Below are 26254 nucleotides of genomic sequence, written 5' to 3'. Positions count from 1 at the left end.
TTGGTAAAACCCCCATATTAAACTTTTGTAAATTTATCAAAACATGGTGTGATGACACGCCCTCCCTAAGGGGCGGTCCGATTCGATCCCCATCACCGGCAGACAGGCCCGAGGAAGTCCACGAGCTGCACTCTGGACTGAGCTGAAGCCACAGGCAAAGGGAAAACGGCTGGGTCCAAAGAGCTGGAATTGGGTCAGCTTAGCTGTACCTCACCAGACCTGCTCCTTATAATGCCTGGGAGTTCCAGCCAAGGGAGAAGAGGAAGTAAGACGGGAGGAAAGAAAGGGAGAGAAAGTGGTCGACCCCCTACTAACTGCACCTCTTTTCACGGGCTCGGAAGAAGCCCGAGACGACTAGCAACTCCTTAGTGAGCTGCTGGGCAAAGTCCAAGATAGCCAGTGCCTCCTCAATGACGGCGAGGACAGTGTGTGGACACGGACCTTCTCGTCACTGCTAACTAGCACTTGAATTTAACCATATTACATGAGTTCACCCTACAGCATGTCAGTGTAGCCATTCTTGACCCGGCTTTATCATCCCTGACACCACAATGGATAGAGAATAAAATGAAATAAATTAAATAATAAATCTTCTCTTTCACCTGCTTTTTTAAAGAAGGTTGAGAAGCCTATTCAATTGACTGAGGCTACATACATCTGAAATATTCAGGTGGGAGAGGTTTGGAGGCCTCTAAAAAGTATTTGCAATGGTGGTACAATATAGCACTTTCTTACTGCACTGATGGGCAAAATAATAATTACAAATGGGATTTGAGACAAAAGTAAAGCAATAATCACAAACAACTTTAATTTTCACATCAACTAGGCTAATTAAATCAACACATGCATTCTTGTGGAACTGCATGAAATGCGTTTTAGACAGTTCCCTGGCATAGATATTTTGTGGAACTCAACAAGCGAACAGGCTATTGTAGATCTCAAAATGTTATTGACTGGATTAAGAGTGCAGATGCTAGATAATGCACAAAAGGGGCAAAGTGCTGGAGTAACTCAGCAGGTCAGGCAGCATCTCTGCAGAACATGGATAAGTGACATTTTGGGTCGAGATCCTTCTTCAGGCTCGAGTTCTACAGTCTAAAGAAGGGTCTCGACCCAAATCGTCATCTCTATCTATGTTCTCCAGAGATGCAGCCTGACCTGCTGAGTTACTCCAGCACTTTGTGTCCTTTAATAGGATTAACATGATATTCTGGGAAGTCTCCTTGAAGGAAGAATAATGATAACATGGGGGATTTCCAGTGCCACCAAACCTGCAACTTATTGAGAATCTGATTTAAATCGGGTGAACAGCGGTAGAGTTGCTGCCTTACAGTGCCAGAGACCCAGGTTTATCCTGACTGCAAGTGTTGTCTGTACGGAGTTTGTAAGTTCTCCACATGACCTGCGTGGGTTTTCTCTGGGAGCTCCGGTTTCCTCCCACACTCCAAAGATGTACAAGTTTGTAGGCTAGTGGCCTGGTTTAATTGTAAATTGTCTTTAGTGTGTGCAGGATAGTGTTCGTGTGCAGGGGTCGCTGGTTGACACGGACACGGTGGGCCGATGGGCCTATTTCCGCACTGTATCTCTAAAACTAAAATCTAAAACTAAATGACTCTAAAAATAGACACAAAAAGCAGGAGTAACTCAGCGGGACAGACAGCATCTCTGGAGAGACGGAATGGGTGACGTTTCGGGTCGAGACCCTTCTTCTTACTGATTCTGCTTGTTATTAAATGCCAGACTTCCCCTGTGAGCCAAATAATTATTAACTTGTGGGTTAAGGGCATGTCCTTTAAAAAATGTATCCACAAAAGGTTCTAATTGACACTAAAAAATCCTTTATAAAACTGCAACTCATCTTAATAATATCGTAATTTTCCAAAGTGCCCTGTTACTTTGGAGTCGATTTTAGCATTTTCCTTTTTCTGCTGTCCAGATAACTACCCTACAGTTCCCCAAGTTCCTTCTCTCCTCCTTCTTGTACTATATCTTCTTATTCACAGGGATTGTTCCAAGATTGAGAGAATCTTTTGCGATCAAAACCATTGCCGACACCAACTGTGCATTCACCCCTTAAAGTGCGTGGACGGGCAATCAAGTCTAGAGTCTTGATAGCTTTTCATTCCATTAATTTCTCTGTTTCTTTCCCTTACTGTTTTAATTTAATAGTTTGCAAGTATATTATGAGAAAAGAAAGAACAAGACTAATATACTAACAAGTCATTCGAGAAAATTTCAAACATTTATGTATATTGTGTGTGTGACAGAGACTAAATATATATGTGTGTGTGTGGATGTATATGTGTACACCTATATGCACACACACACACACACATACAGGATATATACATTTTTTTTTTTTTTTTAACCCAGCCTGGGTTAAAATTGATTGCTGGAACTGATTTTCATCGTGGAAATAAGGTTTGCCTTCTTTCTGAGAAGTGGTTAAAGCCTGCTGTAAAGCCAACTTACTTCTTTATCATTCGGCTAATTTAAAACTCATAATTAAACACAGTGACATTTTATCTTTAACTTTAAATTGGAATAACTTGCTTGTAAAAAATTCAAGGATATATTATTAGTAATTTTCAGTTATTTTTGAACATCAAAGAAAACTCAAATGGAATTTGATTCGACACAGCAGGTGCACACAAAATCCAACAACTCGACAAAGATGATCCTACTCTCCAATTTATTTGCTGGGAAAAGATAAATCACACAGAGCTGAAAGAGTTATGTCCCTTTCTTACTGTGCTCAAATAGGATTCAATTGCACATATTTTGAATGAATGTCTTACTCACTTAGTCCAAGGTCACTCCAACTGTAATAAGTTTGCATAGAAAGATTTACTTGTTTTTATAATCTCCTTGAATGTATTCCCACATAAACATAGCCTGGTGATAATTCCCACATTGCAAATAAATTTAAATCTGCAATAATCGAACTGCAATATTAAATTCCCAGATTTGATTCCCTGGAACTTGGTGAGACAGTTTGATATTTCTGCTGCTTTTTTGATTCCCAAACTATGGTTTACATATAGTAGAGTTGCTGCCTTACAGTGCCAGAGGATGGGTTTGATCCTGAATACGGCTGCTGTCTATATGGAGTTTGTACATTCTCCCTGTGACTGCGTGGGTTTTCTCCAGGTGCTCTGGTTTCCTCCCACACTCCAAAGACATACATGTTTGTAGGTTAATTGGCTTCGCTAAAAATTGTAAATTGTCCCAGGTGTGTCAGTTGGAGTTAGTGTGCAGGCCTGCTTCTGTGCTATATCTCTGAAGTCTAAAGTTTTGCACAGTATTTATCAGGAATACAATGTGGATTCCTCGTACTGAGAATTATCATAGCAATTCACTGCAAAAATCCACCAAGCGTTCTTAAAGAACTTGAAACTAAATAAGCATTGATCAATGTGCTGGAAGAATTCAGTGTGTCAGGCAGTATCTGTGGAAGTAATGGATAGATGATGTTTCGGGTCTGGGCTCTTCTTCACATTTACTATATTAGTAAAGATAAAGCTGGAAAAGAGAGGTGGTGATGGGATAAGGCATGTGATAAACTTGACTTGACTTGGCATGTATCTGAAGAGTGGGAAAAAGAGTTACAACCCAAATTGCTCTCTATTCATGTCCTCCAGTGAAGCTGCCTGGCCTGCTGAGTTAATCCACCAGTTTGATTCTCTTTTTCCTGGCATGTGATAGTTAGATACAGGCGAGGAATATTGGATAAATGGCAGATGGGTGAAGTAAGTGACAAAAGATAGAGGTGAAAAGGAGACAAAAGGGTGTTGGATAATGAATGAAGAGAAGGAATTAAATGTCTGAAGAAGGGTCTCGACCCCAAAACGTCACCCATTCCTTCTCTCCCGAGATGCTGCCTGACCTGCTGAGTTACTCCAGCATTTTGTGAATGAATTAAATGTAAAGACAGAGAGAGGGTTATGGGTGCAAGGGTCAGTAAGGGGGAGAAAGAAGGATAAAGGGGAAATGTGGGATGTGAGGATGAGAGATAAGCGTACAAAGGAGGAGAAAGGAGCACAGTGACTGGGGTGGTGGGAGATGGTGGCAGAAGTGTGTGCATCCTGGGGTTGAGGGAGGGCAAGAGGAAATAATTGCGGGTGATATAACTTGTACCCAGTGGATTCAATATTCATACCATTGTGCATTCATACCCAAGCTAACCAAGTGGTATATAAGATGGAAATAAATGACATTGTTCCACTGAATGCTGATATATAATGATATTCCTAAGAACCAACACTTCTCAACTTGGAGAATGCAAAAAAAAATCTAATTCTCAAAATACCTGCATAGTTCCTGCATGTTGTACTTCAAATAAATATACTTCAAATGATTAAATACACCATACAGCTAATAAACATTTTAAGATTAATTCTGAATATTAGTATATTTTACCATATTATCAGTATAGAAATTGTGAGAGACATACATGGGGTAGACAGTCAGAACCATTTTCCCGGGGTGGAAATGTCCAACACTCGAGGGCATAGCTAGAAGCTGAGAGGAGGAAAGTTAAAAGGAGATGTGTGGGGCAAGTTTGTTTTTAGCGCAGAGTGTAGTGGGGGCCTGGAACGCATTGCCGGGGATGGTGGTGGAGGTAAATACGATAGTGGCGTTTAAGAGGCCTTTAGATAAGCCCTTGGAAGTGCAAGGAATAGAGGGAATTGGGTACAGACTGGAGATAAATTTAACTTGGCATCATGTTCGGCACAAACATTGTGGGCCGAAGGGCTTGTTCCTGTGCTGTGCTGTACTGCTCTGTATCCTATGTAGACCTTAAACAAAAGAATAATACTACTTTCATTATCAATCATTATGATATAACCTCTGCACATATTTGACCCATTGTGTGTTACAGCCTAACCAATAATGCATTAGATTGGCCAACAATTAACCACCTCGTTGAAATCCTAAAGAATATCCCAGAGGAAATAATCATACCGCTGGAGAAAATTGACCCCTTACGAGATTAAAAATGTAACTAACATTTTGCATATTTTTTATTTTTATATCTCTAGCTCATTTTGGAATTGTAACATTAATTCATGAAAATCTGATTCAGTATTTTCTACGTAGATCAAAATAATGTGAAACAAAATTGATCTTCCAAGCTTTGGGTATTAAATTCCTCATATCATATTTAATGAAGGGTTGGATTATAGTGGGAGTGTTTGTGAACAACAAAATTGATACAAGATGACCTTTAACATTATAATATAATTTCAACCCACCACTATGCATCAGAATAATAAGGAGAATTATGAGAAATGTTGCTCAGGATATGTACAATCAGTAGGAGGTTAATGTTGTTTTGCTTAATGTCGTTTTGCTTATTTTGATTGCTTATGCAGAACTGAAAGCCTGCTATTATGTTTGTTAAAGAATATCCCCATTGGAATATATTAAATTTAAAGCACCAGGAGCAAATGCTACGTTTTCAACGAGATAGGATTTCTATGCCAGCACTAAGGGGTGGTGGACCTGCTGCCTTACAGCGCTAGAGACCCGGGTTCAAGCCTGACTACGGGTGCTGTCTGTACGGAATTTGTACGTTCTCCCCGTGACCTGCGTGGGTTTTCTCCGGGTGCCCAAGTTTCCTCCCACACTCCAAAAATGTAGAGTTTTGTAGCTTAATTGGCTTTGATAAAACAAAATGGTAAATTGTTCATGGTGTGTAGGATAGTGCTAGAGTATGGGGTTGGCATGGACCCGGTGGCCCAAAAGGCCTGTTTCAACTGTATCTCTAAACTAAACACACAATTCCTTGCTTGCTGCTGCAGGGGATTAAGGGTTTTTAGAAAAAACAGTAAAAATAGATGAATTGATAACTCAAAGGATAGTCAGCAGATTAGCTGACAGTGTGAACAATTTGGAGGACAACAATATTTTTAATTGCGCTGCAGAGTTGAATCGGCTATAAACTCTGCACATCCCCGCATCTGCACAAATGTGTCTTCTGGGGATCAAGGAACATAATTATCCCAAGTATCTATAATTATGAAGGGAAAACAGAAAAGTAATCCAACAGATAACATTTCAATTAATTAAAGAATGGTGATTAGAAATTCTTTTTAAGAAAGCTAAAACCTTGTGACTAGCATTTCTTTGCCTTGTGAAAGATTTATGGTCAATAAATATGTTTTGTGGTTAATTAGTACATCTCAGTAATTCAACGTAAAAAAAATAACGTTTCTTCCAAACCAATCCTTCCACACTTGGAATAGTCCTTTCCCTTTAACCATATTCAACAGTGTTTAATTGTCAAATAATTACATTCTTATTTGCTGCAGCTTTACAACCATACGCAACCAAGCCTAAAGTGTCCCATTTAAAAGCCAGTGGCACAATTTTGAAGAAGGATTATCATTACCTTTCTCCTCCCTCGGGTGGAAATATCAGGGACAAGAGGGCATAACATTAAGGTGAGAGCCGCAAAGTTTAAAGGAAGTGTGTGGGGCAAGTTTTTTTTTACACAGTGTCATCAGTACCTGGAATAAATTACCAGAGGTGATAGTGGAGGCAGATGCAATGGTATTGTTTAAAAAGCTTTTAGATAGGTACATGAATGTGCAGCAAATGCAAGGGTGTGCACATTTAAGCAGAGGAGATGAGTTTAGCTCGGCCACATGTTTGTAGGTTAATTGGCCTCTGTAAATTGCTCCTAGTGTGTTGACTGTGGATCCGAAAGTGGGATAGCATAGAACTAGTGTGAACAGGTGATGGATGGTCAGTGTGGGCTTGGTTGGCCATCGGGCCTGTTTCCATGCTGTATCTTTCATTTGTTCATTCATTTTTCAAAAGGGTTGAGGGATATGTGCCAAACATGGGCAAGTGGAACTAGCTTGGATGGGTCAATTTGGTCGGCAAGGATGAGATGGGCTGATGAACCTATTTCTGTGCTGTATGATTCTATTACCCTAAGCTGTTTACAGCGGTAAAAAAAAAAAAATCTTATTCTCCAACTACAGAAATTGCAGAAGGAAAAATTCCAATTGTGCCATTGGAAAAATTGTAAAATGTTAAGTTGATTCACTTTTTGACGTATTAGTTTATTTTAGGACTTTTTACTGACTACAAATCTTTTACAATGCAGAGAAATTTTAATTATGAGTTTTAACGTTTTCTTAAGAAAGGAATTCTGTTCATTGTTCTTTCAGTAATTGAATTGTTATCTCTTGGATTACATTTCTTATTTTTCTTTGATAATTGTAGACTCACGGGATAATCCTGTCACTTGATTCCCCAGACAACATATTTATGCAGATTTGGAGATAAACTTTCAATAGTTGGAGTAAAAAGAATGAGGATTAAGTCTGGTCTCTTGCCTCTGGAAAGATGTAACAATTAGTCTGAGAAAAATATTATAAAGTCTTCCAGAAATATGGTTGCAGCCTATCTTATGACTATGAACAATATGGGGAATGTGTACAATAATTGCTTTGAAGTGAGAGCACTGTTTTCTGATAGGCCATGTTTAGATGGGATGACGGTTCAGTTGGCTTGTAACAGCCAGAGAAGAAACAGTCCCTGAATCAGTGGGATCAAGAAACATCCAAGCTTTATTACGGCAGATTGCAGCCAGAACGTCTTGTACCTCTCACCAAGCTGTTTTGATAGAGTTACAACCCTGGAATATACCCAACAATGCAGAAATTACCCAGATACATTCTGTTCACAAAAGGCAGGACAAATCAATGTGTAAGAGAGAACTGCAGATGCTGGTTTAAATCGAAGGAAGACACAAAATGCCAGAGTAACTCAGCGGGACAGGCAGCATCTCTGGAGAGAAGGAATAGGTGACGTTTTGGATCGAGACCCTTCTTCAGACTGATGTCAGGGGAGTGGGCGGGATGGAGATAGAATGTAGCAGAGACAGTAAGACTGGTGGGAGAACTGGGAAGGGGGAGGGGATGGAGGGAGAGGGAAAGCAAGGGCTATTTGAAATTAGAGAAGTCAATGTTCATACTGCTGGTGTGTAAGCTACCCAAGCGAAATATGAGGTGCTGCTCCTCCAATTTACGCTGAGCCTCACTCTGACAATGGAGGAAGCCCAGAACAGAAAGGTCAGATTGGGAATGGGAGAGGGAGTTAAAGTGCTGAGCAACCGAGAGATCAGGTAGGTTAAGGTGGACTAAGCGGAGGTGTTCAGCGAAATGATCGCGAGCCTGCGCTTGGTCTCGCCAATGTACAGGAGTTGACACCTGGAACAACGGATACAGTAGATAAGGTTAGAGGAGGCGCAAGTGAACCTCTGCCTCAGCTGAAAAGACTGTTGGGGTCCTTGGATGGAGTCGATGGGGGAGGTAAAGGGACAGGTGTTGCATCTCCTGCGGTTGCATGGGAAAGTACTTGGGGAGAGGGTGGTTTGGGTGGGAAGGGACGAGTTGACCAGGGAGTTGCAGAGGGAATGGTCTCTACTGAAAGCAGAAAGGGGTAGAGATGGGAAGATGTGGCCAGTAGTGGGATCCCGTTGCAGGTGGCGAAAGTGTTGGAAGATTATATGCTATATACAACGACTGATGGGGTGGAAGGCGAGGAGAAGGGGGACTCTGTCCTTGTTACGAATGGGGGGAGGGGGAGCAAGAGCGGAGCTGCGGGATATCGAGGATGATCAGCCATGATATTATTGAATGGCGGTGCTGGCTCGAAGGCCTTGTGCGAGCCTCATCTATAATGGAAGAGGGGAGAATGAGGACATCAAAATAAATGATAAATTACATTACAAATTATTATCCGCAGGATAAATCAAAGCTCACTCATCTGTTCATTCAGTCTGTAAGGTCATAGGAAAATAGAAACATAGAAGATAGGTGCAGGAGCAGGCCATTTGGCCCTTCGAGCCAGCACCGCCATTCAATATTATCATGGCTGATCATCCAAAATCAGTACCCCGATCCTGCTTTTTTTCCCCATATCCCTTGATTCTGTTAGCCCTAAGAGTTAAATCTAACTCTCTCTTGAAAACATCTAGTGAATTGGCCTCCACTCCCTTCTGTGGCAGAGAATTCCACAGATCCACAACTCTCTGGGTGAAAACGTTTTTCCTCATCTAAATGGCCTACCCCTTATTCTTAAACTGTGGCCCTGGTTCTGGACTCCCCCAACATGGAGAACATTTTTCCTGCATCTAGACTGTCGAATCCCTTAAGAATTTTACATGTTTCTATAAGATCCCCTCTCATCCTTCTAAATTCCAGTGAATACAAGCCCAGTCGACCCATTCTTTCATCATATGTCAGTCCCGCCATCCCGGGAATTGACCTGATGAACCTACTCTGTATTCCCTCAATAGCAAGAATGTCCTTCCTCAAATTAGGAGACCTAACTGCACACAATACTCCAGGTGTGGTCTCATCAGGGCCCTGTACAACTGCAGTAGGGTCTCCTTGCACCTAAACTGGAAGGTATCCTCAGTGTTATCAGTTAGTGATTTCTCTGCAATACCAATCGAGGATCTGGTTGTAGAGGGGGTGGGATGCTGATACCTTCGTTCAGGGATTTGGTGATGAGTTTGATTGGCATTATGATAAATGACAAGGAACATTCATGCCACAAGTGTCAGGCAATAACCATCTAACTCATGACATTACCATTGTAACGTCAACCACCATCAACATCAAGGGAGTCAACATCAATCAGTATTTGATGGGAACAAACATGTGTGTCTCTTCTTCTCCGGGATGGTCTTGGAATGAAGGATGCTTGCTCCTCCTTCTGTTTCATGGGTTTGGAGGTAAACATGGGACTTGCAGATTTTGCTTTAGGACCGGGCAAGGGATGCATGGCAGGGAAGATGAGTGGTAATTCGGGAAGTGATCTGCTCCTCATTCCTTTACAGTACATGCAGCTGCCTTTAGACTTTACTTTAAACTTTAGACTCTAGAGATACAGTGTGGAAACAGGCCCTTCGGCCCACCAAGTCCGCGCCGACCAGCAATCACCCCTGCACTATCCTACACACTAGGGACAATTTACAATTTTCAGAAGCCAATTAACCTCCAAACCTGCACGTCTTCTGAGTGTATGAGGAAACCAGAGCACCCGGAGAAAACCCATGCAGTTACAGGGAGAACGTACAAACTCTGTACAGACAGCACCCGTAGTCAGGATCGAACCCAGGTCTCTGGTGCTGTAAGTCAGCAACTCTACCACTGTGCCACCACATAGCGTGAAAGCTCTTGGTGCTATGGGTACAAACAGGGCCTGGATTGAATGGAGTCAGCGAGGGTGTTGCACGCTTTCTAAGTGGGATTTTGAAAACATCCTTGGATCTTTTCCTCCGTCCACCTGGTAACATCTTATTATGGCACAGCTCAATAAAAAGTGCCTGTTTCAGGAGTCTGAAAACTGCATGCCAATGGCACAGCTTGCTCAATGAATTTGTCTAGGCGTAAATAGGGCCAACACGCTGAAGATGTTCGAGAGAGGACGCTGATGTTAATTCCTTTATCTAGCGGGACTTTGCACAGAAGCATTTGCAGAAGGCTTTCTGTGCACAGAGCATTGGTCTGCATAAGACTGTACTGGTCTACACTGGACTGCATTGGACTGCTGTGCTAACATTCCATTACGAGGCAAACATAGAATGAGGTGACTCTTCCAGGATTTTTTTGCTTAGAATCTTGGAATCATTTTGATCAAACACATCACAAAGACAGCCTTCTTCCACCTCAAAAACATTGCCCGTCTCCGTCCATCCCTCTCCTCCACAGCTGCAGAAACCCTCATCCACGCCTTCATCACCTCCCGTCTGGACTACTGCAACAGCCTCCTCTATGGCGCACCCTCAAAAATCATCAGTAAACTTCAATATATTCAAAACTCCGCTGCCCATCTACTCACCCACACCCCGATCCGTGACCATATCACCCCCGTCCTTTACAAACTCCACTGGCTCCCCATCCCCCAGAGAATCCAGTACAAAATCCTCCTCATGACCTACAAAGCCCTCCATAACCTGGCCCCATCCTACCTGACTTACCTCCTCCACAGGCACACTCCCACCTGCACCCTCCGCTCTGCTGCTGCCAATCTCCTATCCCCCCCCATCCGGACCAAACTCAGATCCTGGGGGGACAGGGCTTTCTCCATCGCTGCTCCCACCCTATGGAACTCACTACCCCAAACCGTCAGAGACTCCTCCTCACTCACCACATTCAAAACATCGCTGAAGTCTCACCTGTTCAGTACTGCCTTCAACCACTGAAGGTCACCTCACCTTCTGTCTCCTTTCTCTGTTCGTTTACTTATTTATCTATTTATTCACTTCCCTATGTTCTTTAAATCCCTGTAAAGCGTCTTTGAGTATATGAAAAGCGCTATATAAATGTAATGCATTATTATTATTATTATTAGACTGGTGTTTATTGAAAACATAGTCTATGACCAGGAGCATAAACTGTGCATTTAGAAGAGATATGTTGATTTCTTTGAAATCAGAATTGGTATTCTGCAGTCTTAAGTTACTTTAACAATATTCAGTATGGAGTGAAATGTCAGTTGAAGAGGACCATGGAACGTAAAATTGGCCAGCTTCAGTGTTTTAATGATCAATATGTAATGTAAATTGAAAAGAAATCTCACATGCAATGATATGACAAAAACAATTTTATCCATAGCACAATTTTTTCTCCCCTACTTCAAATATTTCTAATAAGCTTATTTTAAAATAGCATTCTGCTTCTCTCTGTCAGCTAACAATGCGGTGCGTTGCAAAACAGAGTACTGTAAGTATGCGTGTATCAGTCACCAACACAAGCATGGGTTAGAAATGGGGATCAGATAATAAAGATAGCAAATGCCCACTGATGCTCCAGGCTCAGCACACGCGTGTCATCCTTTGAATGCAGGGAAGCTCTTCTCCGCTTCAACAGGTTGCCTTTACAATCCTTGATTCAAGGCCCTGGGCAAACTGTGCCTGAGATTACTCAGCCCAACTACATAAAACTACATAAAGATGAAAAGCTAGTGCTCCAGCAACACATTAATGAACACTTTCCTCAAGCAATATTGTGTCAGCGGAGGAGCATAATGAGCACAAATGGCTGGCCAAGAGAATGACTGATCCTTGAACAATGAGTGCTAATGGTGTTTTCTTCTTTTTCACAATTAAAAGGCAATGATGCATTGCCATGCAGCATCCATTGCACATGTTAGTTAATTCATCAATAAATAACCTGAAAGAATTCAACATTCTTAATAATATTTAATGAAAGCATAAATTATACCTACTTTTTTATTAAACTACGAACTACAACCAATTGTTCCATAATACAAAGGCCACAATGGTGGCCTTTATTGGAACCTTAATCTGTAGTATTTATATACCTGCTTATAATTACTGCGTATAATTCTTACAGATCTTTGGTTTGAAGCACTATCGTACTGCAGCAATAAATCACTTAAAATTGAGACACAAGAAACTGCAGATGCTGGAATCTTGAGAAAATCACAAAGTGCTGGAGGAACTCAATGGGTCAGGCAGCATCTGTGGAGGGAATGGATGGACGATGTTTTGGGTTAGGACTCTTCTTCATTCCCTTCACAGATGCTGCTTGATCTATTGAGTTCCTCCAGCATTTTTTGTTTTACTTACCTAAAATGGCTTGTTCTGCTCACATCTTTATTTAACAATCAATAAGCATCCAAGAAGCTTTAATTTTCTGAGCATTAATCCAATCTACCATTTTTGTTTTATTTAAATAATTGAAATAAAAGCAAACTGAGAGCATAACGTGTAGGAAGGGACTGCAGATGCTGGTTTACACCCAATATAGACACAAAATGCTGGAGTAACTCAGCAGGACCTCTGGAGAATGAATGAATGAATGAATGAATGAATGAATGAATGAAAAAATGGGTGATGTTTCAGGTCGAGACCCTTCTTCAGACTGCCATCTTAGCTTCAATTTACATTCACCCTTCAGTTCCAATCTGTCAGTGTGCATTCTTCTAAAATTCATAGGTCTAGGTTTTTTAATTAAAATCAACCCAACTCCTCCAAAGGCATGTCATTTCAGACAAGGACGTTACTAATTAAATCTTGTTGAGAATGATTGATAAAGTAATTTTTGCAATCTTCATTTCAACACTATTAACATCTTTAGTTTAGAGATACAGCGCAAAAACAGGCTTTTCGGCCCACCAAGTCCATGCCGACTAGCAAATCTCATTACAAATTTTACAGAAGCCATTTAACCTACAAACCTGTACGTCTTTGGAGTGTGGTAGGAGACTGGAGCACCCGGAGAAAACCCACAGAGTCCCCGAGTGAACGTACTAACTCCATACAGACAGGATCGAACCCAGGTTTCTGGCACTGTAAGGCAGCAACTCTATTGCAGCGCCACCTTTCTCTTTCACAAAGTTATTTACAGTGATCTTTTCTATTTTCTGAAGGGATTTCTCTTCTCGGGCACTGCCCATTGATGTGTCCAGTACCATTCTCAATACTCACCATTCTCAATGCCTAAAACAATGGGGAGATTTTTGAAGAAAGATCAGAGAAATGACAATTAGAACTACTAATTAGGCGCCATCAAAATATAGCATTTAAAGGCGTAATCTCATCAAGGTATGCCTACTTTGAAGCAATGCTCCTCATCCAAGGATGTTACCTGAACTACTGAGTTTTTCAAGCACTTTGTGACTTTTATTGTAAAACGGTATCTGCAGATCCTTGTTTTTACAATATAATGTTTAAAGATAACAGTGAATACAGAACAGTACAGCATAGGAACAGGCCCTTCGGCCCACAGTTTCTGTGTTGAATGTGATGTCAAGATAAAGTAATTTTTTCTGCCTGCACCTGATCCATATTCTTCCATTCCCTGCATATTTTTGTGTTTATTTAAAATATCCTTAAATCCCACTATTGTATCTGCCTCCACCACCACTTGGCAGTGGGTTCCAGGCACCCATCACCCTCTAAACAAAATAACTTGCCCTGCACATCTGCTTTAAACTTTGCTCCTTTCACATTAAAGCTAGTCCCTCTACTCTTTGCCATTTCCACTGTGGGAAAGGGTTCCAATTGTTTACCCTATCTATGCCTCTCATAATTTTATATACTTCTATCAAGTCTCCCCTCAACCTCCAGCATTCCAGAGAAAACAATCCAAGTCTGTTCAACCTTTTTTTATGGCCTACACCCTCTAATCCAGGCAGCTAGCTGTTTTAAATAAAAACCGTGGTGCAACAGCAGAGTTGCTAACTTATAGCACCAGAGACCCGGGTTCAATTCTGACTACGGGTTCTGTCCGTACAGAGTTTGTATATTTTCCCTGTGACCACGTGGGTTTTCTCCGGGTGCTCTGGTTTCCTCCCACATTCCAAAGACATGCAGGTTTGTAGGTTAATTGGCTTCTGTAAATTAAAAATTGTCCCTAGTGTGTAGGATAATGCTAGTGTATGGGCTGATCGGTGGTCGATGCGAACACAGTGGGCCAAAGGCCTCGTTTCCATGCTGTATTTCTAAAGTATAAACTTTATTGCAATAATTGATGATTTACAGGTTATTAAATCTATATATAAACATAGCACAAAAAGTAAGGAAATTTGTGTTTGGTAGATTATTTCTTTGTTGTAACAATGCTTCTTGGCAATAAATCTTATACCGTTGGAAAGCCTGTTTATTTCCCTTTTAAATGGTGCCACATTTGTAAGGAACATGCATTTGTGGGATGAGCAGCAGAGCTGAGTATATGGGTTGCGCCCATGAAAAATTTGCCAAATCTTCTCTGCCAATGCCAAACAGCTTATTCTGCTGTTGCTATTGACTCTTGTTTTGAGCTTCTGGTACCCCCAGGTGCTGACAAGAATGGGATGCCATCCCACAACAGTGTGTGACCAGGCTGGTGACCAGCATGAGGAGGAGGTGCCAGGCTGTTATGGCTGTGTATGGTTCTTCCACACGCTACTGTGGCTCCTGTTTATTAAATGAATAAATTGTTAAATTGCCAATATGTCTTGTTTCTTCAGACTTCAATCATCCAATCCACCAAACAACACCGAACAAGAGTCAATGGCAGAATAAGCTGTTTGGCATTGGCAGAGAAGATTTGGCAAATTTTTCATGGGCGCAACCCATATACTCAGCTCTGCTGCTCATCCCACAAATGCATGTTCCTTACAAATGTGGCACCATTTTAAAGGGAAATAAACAGGCTTCCCAACGGTATAAGTTTTATTGCCAAGAAGCATTGTTACAACAAAGAAATAATCTACCAAACACAAATTTCCTTACTTTTTGTGCTATGTTTATATATAAATAAAACTCTCATCTTGTATGTGTGTGTGTATATGTATATATATATATATAGATAGATTTAGTATGTTCCTGAACTACAGCCAAAACGGTGCACGATAGCGCTACAATTTTAGCACCACCTTAATCACCATTGTCTTGTGGTTCAAATGAATGTTATATATTTATTTTTTTCACTCTCTATACTTTAAAAATCACCTTTTTAAAATTTAAAAGATCACTTTTCCATTTCCCCTGGATGGTACCCGCCCGAGTGATGGGAGTTGCGGCCAATGAGGGGGGGCCTCACCTTTCCACCATCAGCCGTGTTCGACGTCACAATGGGACCCGCCAGAGTGAACGGAGTGGCGGTCAATGAGGGGCGGGGGGCTGCTGAGCCGACGAGCTGAAACTTTAATAAATGCACTCCCTCCCCCCCCTCACGGCACGTCCCGGCGTGCCCCGTGCCTGACCTTTCTCCCATGGTAGGTGGCAGAGGAGGTCCACGGATCGTCAGTTGGGAACGGTTGCTGGGCCCGCAGGAGAGGCTTGCACCCAACGGGGGTTGCCGTACCCGCGGGAGAGGCTTGCACGGAGGGTTGCCGGGCTCGCAGGTGAGATTTAAAAATCACTTTTTAAACTTTAATACTAAAGTAAGATGGTCGCCGATCACATTCTAAACTGTAATACTTACGTAAGATGGCCGCCGCATCCGCGCGTGCTCAGTTGGGGGAGGGTTGCTGCTCGGAGGGGGGCGGGACCCGCACGAATAACGGGAGTAGTGGCCAATGATGGGGGCGTGAGGAGAGCTCTCCTGATGCTGGCTGCAGGAGAGGTTTGCACAGAGGGTTGCCGGGCCCGCAGGAGAGATTTGGACCCAATGGGTTCACGCCCGTCTAGTTGTATTATAGATTTACGTATATTACATAAAGAAAAGTCAGATAAAACAAAGAATTCAGGATTGAACCTGTGGCTCTGGCGCTATGAGGCAGCTGCTCCATCAGTCACTGTGCCACCCATGAATGTTGGAAACACACAGAATGTCATGCCTCAAACGTTTGAAAGGGAAACAGAGTTAATTCTTCAATCACATTTTTGTTCCACAGATACTGCATGATCTGCGAAGTGTTTCCAGAAGTTTCTGGATTTATTCTAAAGAACTGGGTGACACAGTGGCGCAGCAGTAGAGTGGCTGCCTCACGGTGCCAGAGACTCGGGTTCGATCCTGACTACGTGTGCGTCTTTATGGAATTTGTACATTCTTCCTGTGACCGCGTGTGTTTTCTCCGGGTGCTCCGGTTTCCTCCCACACTTCAAAAACTTGCAGGTTTGTAGGTTAATTGACTTCTGTAAATTGTTCCCATAGTGTAGGATAGAACTAGTGTGTGGGGTGATTGTTGTTTGGCGTGAACTCGATGGGCCACAGGGCCTGTTTCCTTGCTGTATCTGTTTAAAAACTAAACTCTTACAAATGACAAATGGAAGTAAGCACAATGAACTTGCACACAGAGTCCTTGCGTCAAAGTACCAGTTAATTTGAGAGCTTCTGTGAGGATCTACTAATTAATGTCATTTCAAGAAACTTCCAAAGTAACTCATTCACTTTTGCATAAGGATCCATTTCCTGCACAATATTGTCCTTAAACTAGCACAAAAGTACATGGGAACTCAATTTGAACTGAATCTGATCCATATTTAAAATGCTGCAACGTTGTGTTAGTTTAGTTTAGTTTATTGTCACGCGTACCGTGGTACAGTGAAAAGCTTTTGTTGCATGCCAACCAGCCAGCAGATAGACAATACGTGATTACAATCGAGCCATTCACAGTAAACAGATACATGAGAAGGAAATAACATTTAATGCAAGGTAAAACCAGTCAAGTCCGATCAAAGATTGTCCAAGGGTCCTCGAGGAGGTAGATAGTAGTTCAGGACAGCTCTGTGGTTGAGGTAGGATGATTCAGTTGCCTGATAACAGCAAATAAGGCAATAACTAATCTTTGGTTACCTGCTACTAAAATTCACAACAGTGCAAAATGTTGCACTGAAACAAAGTTAAAATCTAAACTGTAAAATGAAACAATTCATCCGACATCTTCCAAATGCAAGAGCTGTAACCCAAAAATCCGGCGAAAATCCCCGCGGTCACGGGGAGAACGTACAAACTCTGTACAGACAGCACCCGTGGTCAGGATCAAACCCGGGTCTTTGGCGCTGTAAGGCAGCAGCTCTACAGCTGCACCACTGTGCTGCCCTACCCAGATGCCACCCAGATTTATATTTCCACTGTCATGTTTAATGTTGAACATGAGGGCCCTATTTACTCGAATGAAAACGATGTTAGAATCTTTTGAAATTAAAAGAATTTTAACTCGCACATAGAATTAAGAGTGTTCAATATTTTACGAATAATGTGTATTATGCAGCAAAGTTGTGCCTTCTATTTGAAAATAATAGCGTGTTCCAGGCAGTGATAACAAAGAACCTGAAAGGACACAAAGTGCTGGAGTAATTCAGTAGGTCAGACAGCATCTCTGAAGAACATGGATAGGCCAGGGAATAGATCGGGGAATTGAGAACCAGAGGGCATAGGTTTAAGGTGAGGGGGGAAAATTTAATCAGATCCTGCGGGGTATTTTTTCTTACTCAAAGGGTAGTGGGTGTATGGAATGAGTTGTTAGAGGAGGTAATTGAGGCAGGAACTATAGGCAAGTACATGGTTAAGAGAGGTTTAGAGGGATATGGACGAAACACAGGCAGATGGAACTAGTGTAGATGGGACATGTTGGTCAGAAGGGCCTGTTACCATGCTGTATGACTCTATGACTGTCTAGGTGACATTATGGGTCTGAAGAAGAGTCCCAACCCAAAGCATCAACTATCCATGTTCTCCAGAGATGTTGCCTAGCCCGCTGAGTTACTCCAGCTTGTTGTGTTCCTTGTTTCTACAAACAATATGTGAGACTTGTCTGCTATATATTTTTTTCTTAATCAGAAAAACACTGCTAAGCACCAGTGGAGTCTCAATGACACATATCTCTCAATCCTTCATACATATTTCATCAACAATTCATGAACTAGTGGACCGCGAGTAATAATATAAAGTAAAGGAGATGGGCACAAAAGATGAGTAAAATTTGTCATCATATGCCAAATCCTATGAATCTCCACATCAGCTACCAGTTTAAAAAGAGCGTCAAGAGGACGCTAGTAGTCCGTTTGAAAAGTCCGGGAGCAGAGCAAGGACGCCCGTTGGCTGAGAAGAAAAGTAAGTGTTAATTTAAGTGAGAAGTCTGGTAAATTGGACAATCAGGCAATTTAATTGGTGATATAAGCAAGATTTGCAAAAGGGTGCAGCCCTGTTCGGATGCAGCCCAGTGAGAAAAGTGCGAGTCTTTGGCTGCGAGTCTTCGGCGAGGAGGCTGAGGTGAGGAGGTTACAATTGTTTTAAGCCAGAACTGTTTATAGACACAAGGTAATGGCGGAAAAGTTGGTGCAGTGTGTTTCCTGCAGGATGTGGGAAGACAGGGACGTCGCTGGAGCTTCTGGGAGCTACACCTGCAAGAACTGTGTCCAGGTGCAGCTCCTGAAGGGACGTGTGGTGGAGTTGGAGAGGCAGTTGGATGACCTCAGGGCCATCCAGGAATGCGAGAGTTTCCTCGACAGGACCTATTGTGAGGCTGTCATGCCAAGGGTCCAGGTCGAGCGAAGGTGGGAGACTGTTTCAGGGGGGAGTGGACGAGGACTACAGGAGACCCCAGTGGCTGTGCTTATTGCAAATAGGTATATCCTCTTGGGAACTGTCGGGGCAGAAGACGTTTCCAGTCCGAGTGGCGGACCTGTTGGCAAGGATATTCGACAGGGGAGACCGAAGTCAGGAAGAGCCGTAGTGGTCGGTGACTCCATCGTCCGAGGGACGGACAGAAGATTCTGTGGCAGCAGGAGGGACTTGAGGATGGTCTGTTGCCTCCCTGGTGCCAGGGTTCAACACATCACGGACCGGCTTCAGAAAATCCTAGTGAGGGAAGGCGATCAACCTGAAGTCGTTGTGCACGTGGGCACGAATGACGTCGGGCGGAAGAGGAAGGAGGTGCTACAGCGGGAGTTTAGAGAGTTAGGAAAAAGACTGAGAAGTAGGACGTCGAAAGTGGTTATCTCTGGACTGCTGCCGGTACCTCGTGCTGGTGAGGCCAGGAACAGAGAAATAGAGGGTATAAATTTATGGCTGAGGGGATGGTGCAGAGAGCAGGGATTTAGATTTCTGGACCACTGGGATCTCTTCTGGGCTAGGGGTGACTTGTACAAAAGGGACGGGTTACATCTTAACAGCAGGGGGACAAACATTCTGGCAGGCAGGTTTGCTAGTGCGACACCTGTGGCTTTAAACTAAGTAGTGGGGGGGAGGGGTTAACAAATTGTGAATATGAAGATGAGGTAAAAGGGAATACAGGAGATATTGCAAAAGACTCTCGGAAGAATGGGAACAGAAGTTCTAGAGGGGAAAAGAAATTAAGGGCAGGGCCATTTGTGACCGATGTGAGAGGGGAGGTAAATACAGAAGTTAAAGTGTTATACTTAAATGCGCGTAGTATAAAAAATAAAGTGGATGAGCTTGAGGCTCAGTTAGTCATGGGCAAGTATGATGTTGTAGGGATCACTGAGACATGGCTACAAGAGGACCAGGGCTGGGAACTGAATATTCAGGGGTACACAACGTATAGAAAAGACAGACAGGTGGGCAGAGGGGGTGGGGTTGCTCTGATGGTAAGGAATGATATTCATTCCCTTGTAAGGGGTGACATAGAATCAGGAGATGTTGAATCAGTATGGATAGAAATGAGAAATTGTAAGGGTAAAAAGACCCTAATGGGAGTTATCTATAGGCCCCCAAACAGTAGCCTCGACATAGGGTGCAAGTTGAATCAGGAGATAAAATTGGCGTGTCAAAAATGTAATGCTACGGTGGTTATGGGAGATTTCAACATGCAGGTAGACTGGGAAAATCAGGTTGGAAATGGACCCCAGCAAAGAGAGTTTGTAGAGTGCCTTCGAGATGGATTCTTAGAACAGCTTGTACTGGAGCCTACCAGGGAGAAGGCAATTCTGGATTTAGTGTTGTGTAATGATCTTGATCTGATAAGGGGACTAGAGGTAAGAGAGCCATTAGGAGGCAGTGATCACAACATGATAAGTTTTACTCTGCAAATGGAAAGGCAGAAGGGAAAATCGGAAGTGTCATTATTACAGAATAGCAAAGGGGATTACAGAGGCATGAGGCAGGAGCTGGCCAAAATTGACTGGAAGGAGGCCCTAGCAGGGAAGACGGTAGAACAGCAATGGCAGGTATTCCTGGGAATAATGCAGAGGTTGCAGGATCAATTTATTCCAAAGAGGTGGAAAGACTCTAAGGGGAGTAAGAGACACCTGTGGCTGACAAGGGAAGTCAGGGACAGCATAAAAATTAAGGAGAGGAACTATAACATAGCAAAGAAGAGTGGGAAGACAGAGGATTGGGACTCTTTTAAAGAGCAACAAAAGTTAACTAAAAAGGCAATACGGGGAGAAAAGATGAGGTACGAGGGTAAACTAGCCAATAATATAAAGGAGGATAGCAAAAGTTTTTTTAGGTACGTGAAGAGGAAAAAAATAGTCAAGGCAAATGTGGGTCCCTTGAAGACAGAAGCAGGGGAATTTATTATGGGGAACAAAGAAATGGCAGACGAGTTAAACCGTTACTTTGGATCTGTCTTCACTGAGGAAGATACACACAATCTCCCAAATGTTCTAGGGGCCGGAGAACCTAGGGTGATGGAGGAACTGAAGGAAATCCACATTAGGCAGGAAATGGTTTTGGGTAGACTGATGGGACTGAAGGCTGATAAATCCCCAGGGCCTGATGGTCTGCATCCCAGGGTACTTAAGGAGGTGGCTCTAGAAATAGTGGAAGCATTGGAGATCATTTTTCAATGTTCTATAGATTCAGGATCAGTTCCTGTGGATTGGAGGATAGCAAATGTTATCCCACTTTTTAAGAAAGGAGGGAGAGAGAAAACGGGTAATTATAGACCAGTTAGTCTGACATCAGTGGTGGGGAACATGCTGGAGTCAATTATAAAAGACGAAATTGCTGAGCATTTGGATAGCAGTAACAGGATCATTCCGAGTCAGCATGGATTTACGAAGGGGAAATCATGCTTGACAAATCTACTGGAATTTTTTGAGGATGTAACTAGGAAAATTGACAGGGGAGAGTCAGAGGATGTGGTGTACCTCGACTTTCAGAAAGCCTTCGACAAGGTCCCACATAGGAGATTAGTGGGCAAAATTAGGGCACATGGTATTGGGGGGTAGGGTACTGACATGGATAGAAAATTGGTTGACAGACAGAAAGCAAAGAGTGGGGATAAATGGGTCCCTTTCGGAATGGGAGGCAGTGACCAGTGGGGTACCGCAAGGTTCGGTGCTGGGACCCCAGCTATTTACGATATACATTAATGACTTAGACGAAGGGATTAAAAGTACCATTAGCAAATTTGCAGATGATACTAAGCTGGGGGGTAGTGTGAATTGTGAGGAAGATGCAATAAAGCTGCAGGGTGACTTGGACAGGTCTTGTGAGTGGGCAGATACATGGCAGATGCAGTTTAATGTAGATAAGTGTGAGGTTATTCACTTTGGAAGTAAGAATAGAAAGGCAGATTATTATCTGAATGGTGTCAAGTTAGGAGGAGGGGGAGTTCAACGAGATCTGGGTGTCCTAGTGCATCAGTCAATGAAAGGAAGCATGCAGGTACAGCAGGCAGTGAAGAAAGCCAATGGAATGTTGGCCTTCATAACAAGAGGAGTTGAGTATAGGAGCAAAGAGGTCCTTCTACAGTTGTACCGGGCCCTGGTGAGACCGCACCTGGAGTATTGTGTGCAGTTTTGGTCTCCAAATTTGAGGAAAGATATTCTTGCTATGGAGGGCGTGCAGCGTAGGTTCACTAGGTTAATTCCCGGAATGGCGGGACTGTCGTATGTTGAAAGGCTGGAGCGATTGGGCTTGTATACACTAGAATTTAGAAGGATGAGGGGGGATCTTATTGAAACATATAAGATAATTAGGGGATTGGACACATTAGAGGCAGGAAACATGTTCCCAATGTTGGGGGAGTCCAGAACAAGGGGCCACAGTTTAAGAATAAGGGGTAGGCCATTTAGAACGGAGATGAGGAAGAACTTTTTCAGTCAGAGAGTGGTGAAGGTGTGGAATTCTCTGCCTCAGAAGGCAGTGGAGGCCAGTTCGTTGGATGCTTTCAAGAGAGAGCTGGATAGAGCTCTTAAGGATAGCGGAGTGAGGGGGTATGGGGAGAAGGCAGGAACGGGGTACTGATTGAGAGTGATCAGCCATGATCGCATTGAATGGCGGTGCTGGCTCGAAGGGCTGAATGGCCTACTCCTGCACCTATTGTAAAAAAAATAATTTAAAAAAGAAATAAAAAAAAGAATGGAGATAATTCCAGCATTTGGAAGAAACAAAAACTAAGGCAAGTAATCAATAAAATCAAGAGGGAAATTAATTGCAAAAGTGAATAAGTATTTGAAAAGAAACAATATGGTAAGCATAAGGAAGAATCATGTTAATCATAAATAAAATCAATGGTGTTATATAAGTTTAGGTGTATTATTGGCACGTGCACCAAGGTAAAATTAAAAGATTAAAAGTATTATTACTCGCAGATTAAATAGGTAATTGTGTAAATAGGTATATTCATATGATTGTAGGGGTGAGTGAGTATATATGCAGTTATATATGTATTTTAGGTATTAGTTATTATAGATAATACTTGATAAATATTGATTAGGGAATGGGGGTAGGATTAAATAAGTTCACACTTCTTCCTACTCCTTTTCGCACATGTAAAGACGTTAAGTTATGGATGAAATTCTTTGTATTTCTTCTGTTTTTTTGTTTATTTTGTTTTTTAATTGATGTCTTTTAACATGTACGAAATAAAATGATAGAAAGAAAGAAAGAAAGAAAGATTTGTTTTGCATGTGATCCAATCAGATTAGATAATACAATACATGTTCATAAGTTCATAAATTGTAGGAGCAGAATTAGGCCATTCTGCCCATCAAGTCTATGCTGCCATTCAATCATGACTGATCTATCTTTCTCTCTCAACCCCTTTCTCCTGCCTTCCCCCCATAGCCCCTGACACTCATCATAAATGCAAATACTCAACTTGAATGCAATCAAGTCAAACCTAGGTTCAATAGGTACTGCAAAGGGAAAAGTACAGAGTACAGATTATAGATCCCAGCATTGTAGAGCATCAGTGCCTTAGACAGAGTCCAATGGTCTCAATGGTGTCAAGATGAATCAGACAGTGCCCTGGCATAAGGTCTGTTTAGAAGCTTGATAACAAAGGGGAAGAAGCTATTTCTGAGTCTGGTGGTGCGCGCTTTCAAGCTTCTATATCTTTTGCCTGACGGGAGCAGGGAGGAGGAGGAATGGGCAGGGTGGGAGGTCTCTGATTATGTTGGCTGCTTTTCTGGTGTGAAGTGCAGATTGAGTCAATTGTGGGAAGTCTTGTCTGTGTGATGGACTGGGCTACATCGACAATTCTCCGCAATTTCTTCCAGTCTTAGACAGCTGTTTCTAAAGCAAGCTGTGATGCATTCTACGTTGCATCTGTAGAAGTTTGTAAGAGTCCATGCTAAATTTCCTCAGTCCTCCAAGGATGTAGAGGTGATGACAGGTCGTTAATTGTCCAATCCAAATATATAAAGTGGCAAATGTAAGAATCTATATAGAATAGCCCCTGCTCAAAGTTCAGGATATGAATTTGCGTTTAGCTTCAGCACGAAACGGTTAACAATAAGTCACCTTCTTTTTATGTGACTTTATAGAAGAAAATTGGGCAGTGTAAAAAATGGGCTGCAGATTCACCGTGCCTTTTTTGCACTGTAACCAAAACAAATTTGTAACCCTCTTGGTAATTAATTCTATACTGCTTCAAATGAAGTCTGCTGCATTTTATATTTACCGATGATACAGTACATCTAAAGTGGCTGCTAAGCATAGCAAATAAATCTAATCTGAAACCATCAAAGTACAATTGTTCAAAGCAGGTATTCAATGAAGCCTTGAATGTGTCTCCGTTCCTAAGAACTGTGACAATTGTTGAATTAAGCTACATGAAATCAAATGAGCACATTCAGAAATATGAATTAGTTATCAAATATGAAATAGATTCTTACTTCAAAAATCAATGCAAATTCAAATATCATTTTGAACCTTAAAATGGTATGTGGAGTAAGGATGTGTAATCAGATTAACCAACTTCCCAAATCCCAATAACTGGATCAGCCTTACAGTGCATGGGTTTCCCAATGGGCTGGGGTTGAGTTGGATGTCAGTAAAATAACGTACCTTTCCCAGAGAAGGCACCTTCTCTACCGGCCATTAGGTTTGCTTGCATAAACTGCTCCATTTTGATTGTTAGGTTTGAAACATTCTGGGCAATGGCTTGTATCTTCTCCAGTAAACCAGCATGTTGGAAACTGTGAAAGAACACAAAACAAATACAAAACAATTATAATCTGTTAACAAATAAGGATTTTAAAAATTGGTAATGAATATTAAGATTATTACACAATTATTACATTTCTGAATATTTATTCAGACTAGAAATATAAACTTCTGATAATCCATTTGTTGATCAATTTACATCTCCTCCATTGTGTAATAAACATAGAAGATAGGAAAGTACCACAACAGGTACTGGCCCTTCAGCTCACAAAGTCTGTGCTGAACATGATGCCAAGATAAACTAATCTTATCTGCTCACACATGATCCATATCCCTCCAGTCCCAGCATATCAAGACACCTATCTAAAAGCCATTTAAACAACTATCGTATCTGCCTCCATTGCCACCCCTGGTAGCGCAGTCCAGACACCCCCCACTCTCTGTGTAAAATAACTCGCTTCCCAGATCTCCTTTAACCTTTGTCCCACTCATAAAGCTGTACCTTCTAATCCTTGACATATCCATCCTAGAAAAAAAGTTCTGACTGTCTACCTTATTTATGCCTCCCCTAATTTTATATATTTCTATCAGGTCTCTCCCAGCCTCGGGCATTATAGAGAAACCAATTCAAGTTTGTCCAACCTCTCCCTGTAGCTGATGCCTCTTAATCCAGGCAGCATTCTGGTAAACCTCTTCTGCATCCTCCTTAAAGCCTCCATATTACCAGAATTGCCCACGATACTCCAAATGCAGCCTAACCAAAGTCTTAGAGAGCTGCATCATGACTTCCTGACTCTTATAATCAATGCCCCCAGCCAATGAAGATGGGCATACCATGAGACTTCTTTACCTCGTTACTTTCTTGAATGAAAGGCCTCAAAATCTCTCTACCCTGTTTTGAGGGTATTTAAAGCACACTAGCAAACTCCCTGATTGTTTCGAAGACGATATAAATGCTGCTGTAAAATGTGTTTGTGCTTATTCACAAACAGTGGCATTGGCTCCCTTGGATGATGCTACTGGTCTGGGCACCATGGGCATTACTACTCTCATTCCTACTCTCATTTATCTTCATAGCTCTGATCCCCAGAAGCAGTGTCACACGACAAGATACAGCTGTAGAATATTTTTTAAGGGATGAGTGCATGCCTTAAAATAGGACAAAATTGGTAGTTACTTCCCTGGAGGTTGGATTAACCTGATCAAGATGTTTAGAATCAGTGTGCACAAAAGGCAACTTCCTTGTGGAAGGGCAATTTTTGGCACAGCATTGCCAGGCAACTAACTGTCCTGTCCGAATGCCTGCATTTTGGATAATCCTGCCGTTCAACTAAATGTTCCTCCCACCTCCAAATCCTAAAGTTTAGAGATAGAGCATGGAAACAGGCCCTTTGGCCCACCAAGTGCATATCGATCATACATCCCTCAAATCTTCAACACCCATTTGAAACCTCATCAAGCTGGTGTCA

General features: G+C 42.2%; 1 protein-coding gene across 1 annotated transcript in view; it reads right to left on the bottom strand.

The window, feature by feature from the left end:
- The window catches only part of mgat5b (alpha-1,6-mannosylglycoprotein 6-beta-N-acetylglucosaminyltransferase B), a 500752-nt gene that overhangs the window by 294304 nt on the left and 180194 nt on the right, over positions 1-26254 (bottom strand). Inside the window, 1 exon segment of the mRNA XM_078401040.1 lies at positions 24687-24817. Coding sequence (XP_078257166.1) covers positions 24687-24817 — 131 coding nt within the window.

This window comes from Rhinoraja longicauda, chromosome 6, assembly GCF_053455715.1.
Source record: "Rhinoraja longicauda isolate Sanriku21f chromosome 6, sRhiLon1.1, whole genome shotgun sequence".
NCBI classification, from domain to species: Eukaryota; Metazoa; Chordata; class Chondrichthyes; order Rajiformes; family Arhynchobatidae; genus Rhinoraja; species Rhinoraja longicauda.
This window is presented reverse-complemented; position numbering and strand designations above follow the sequence as displayed.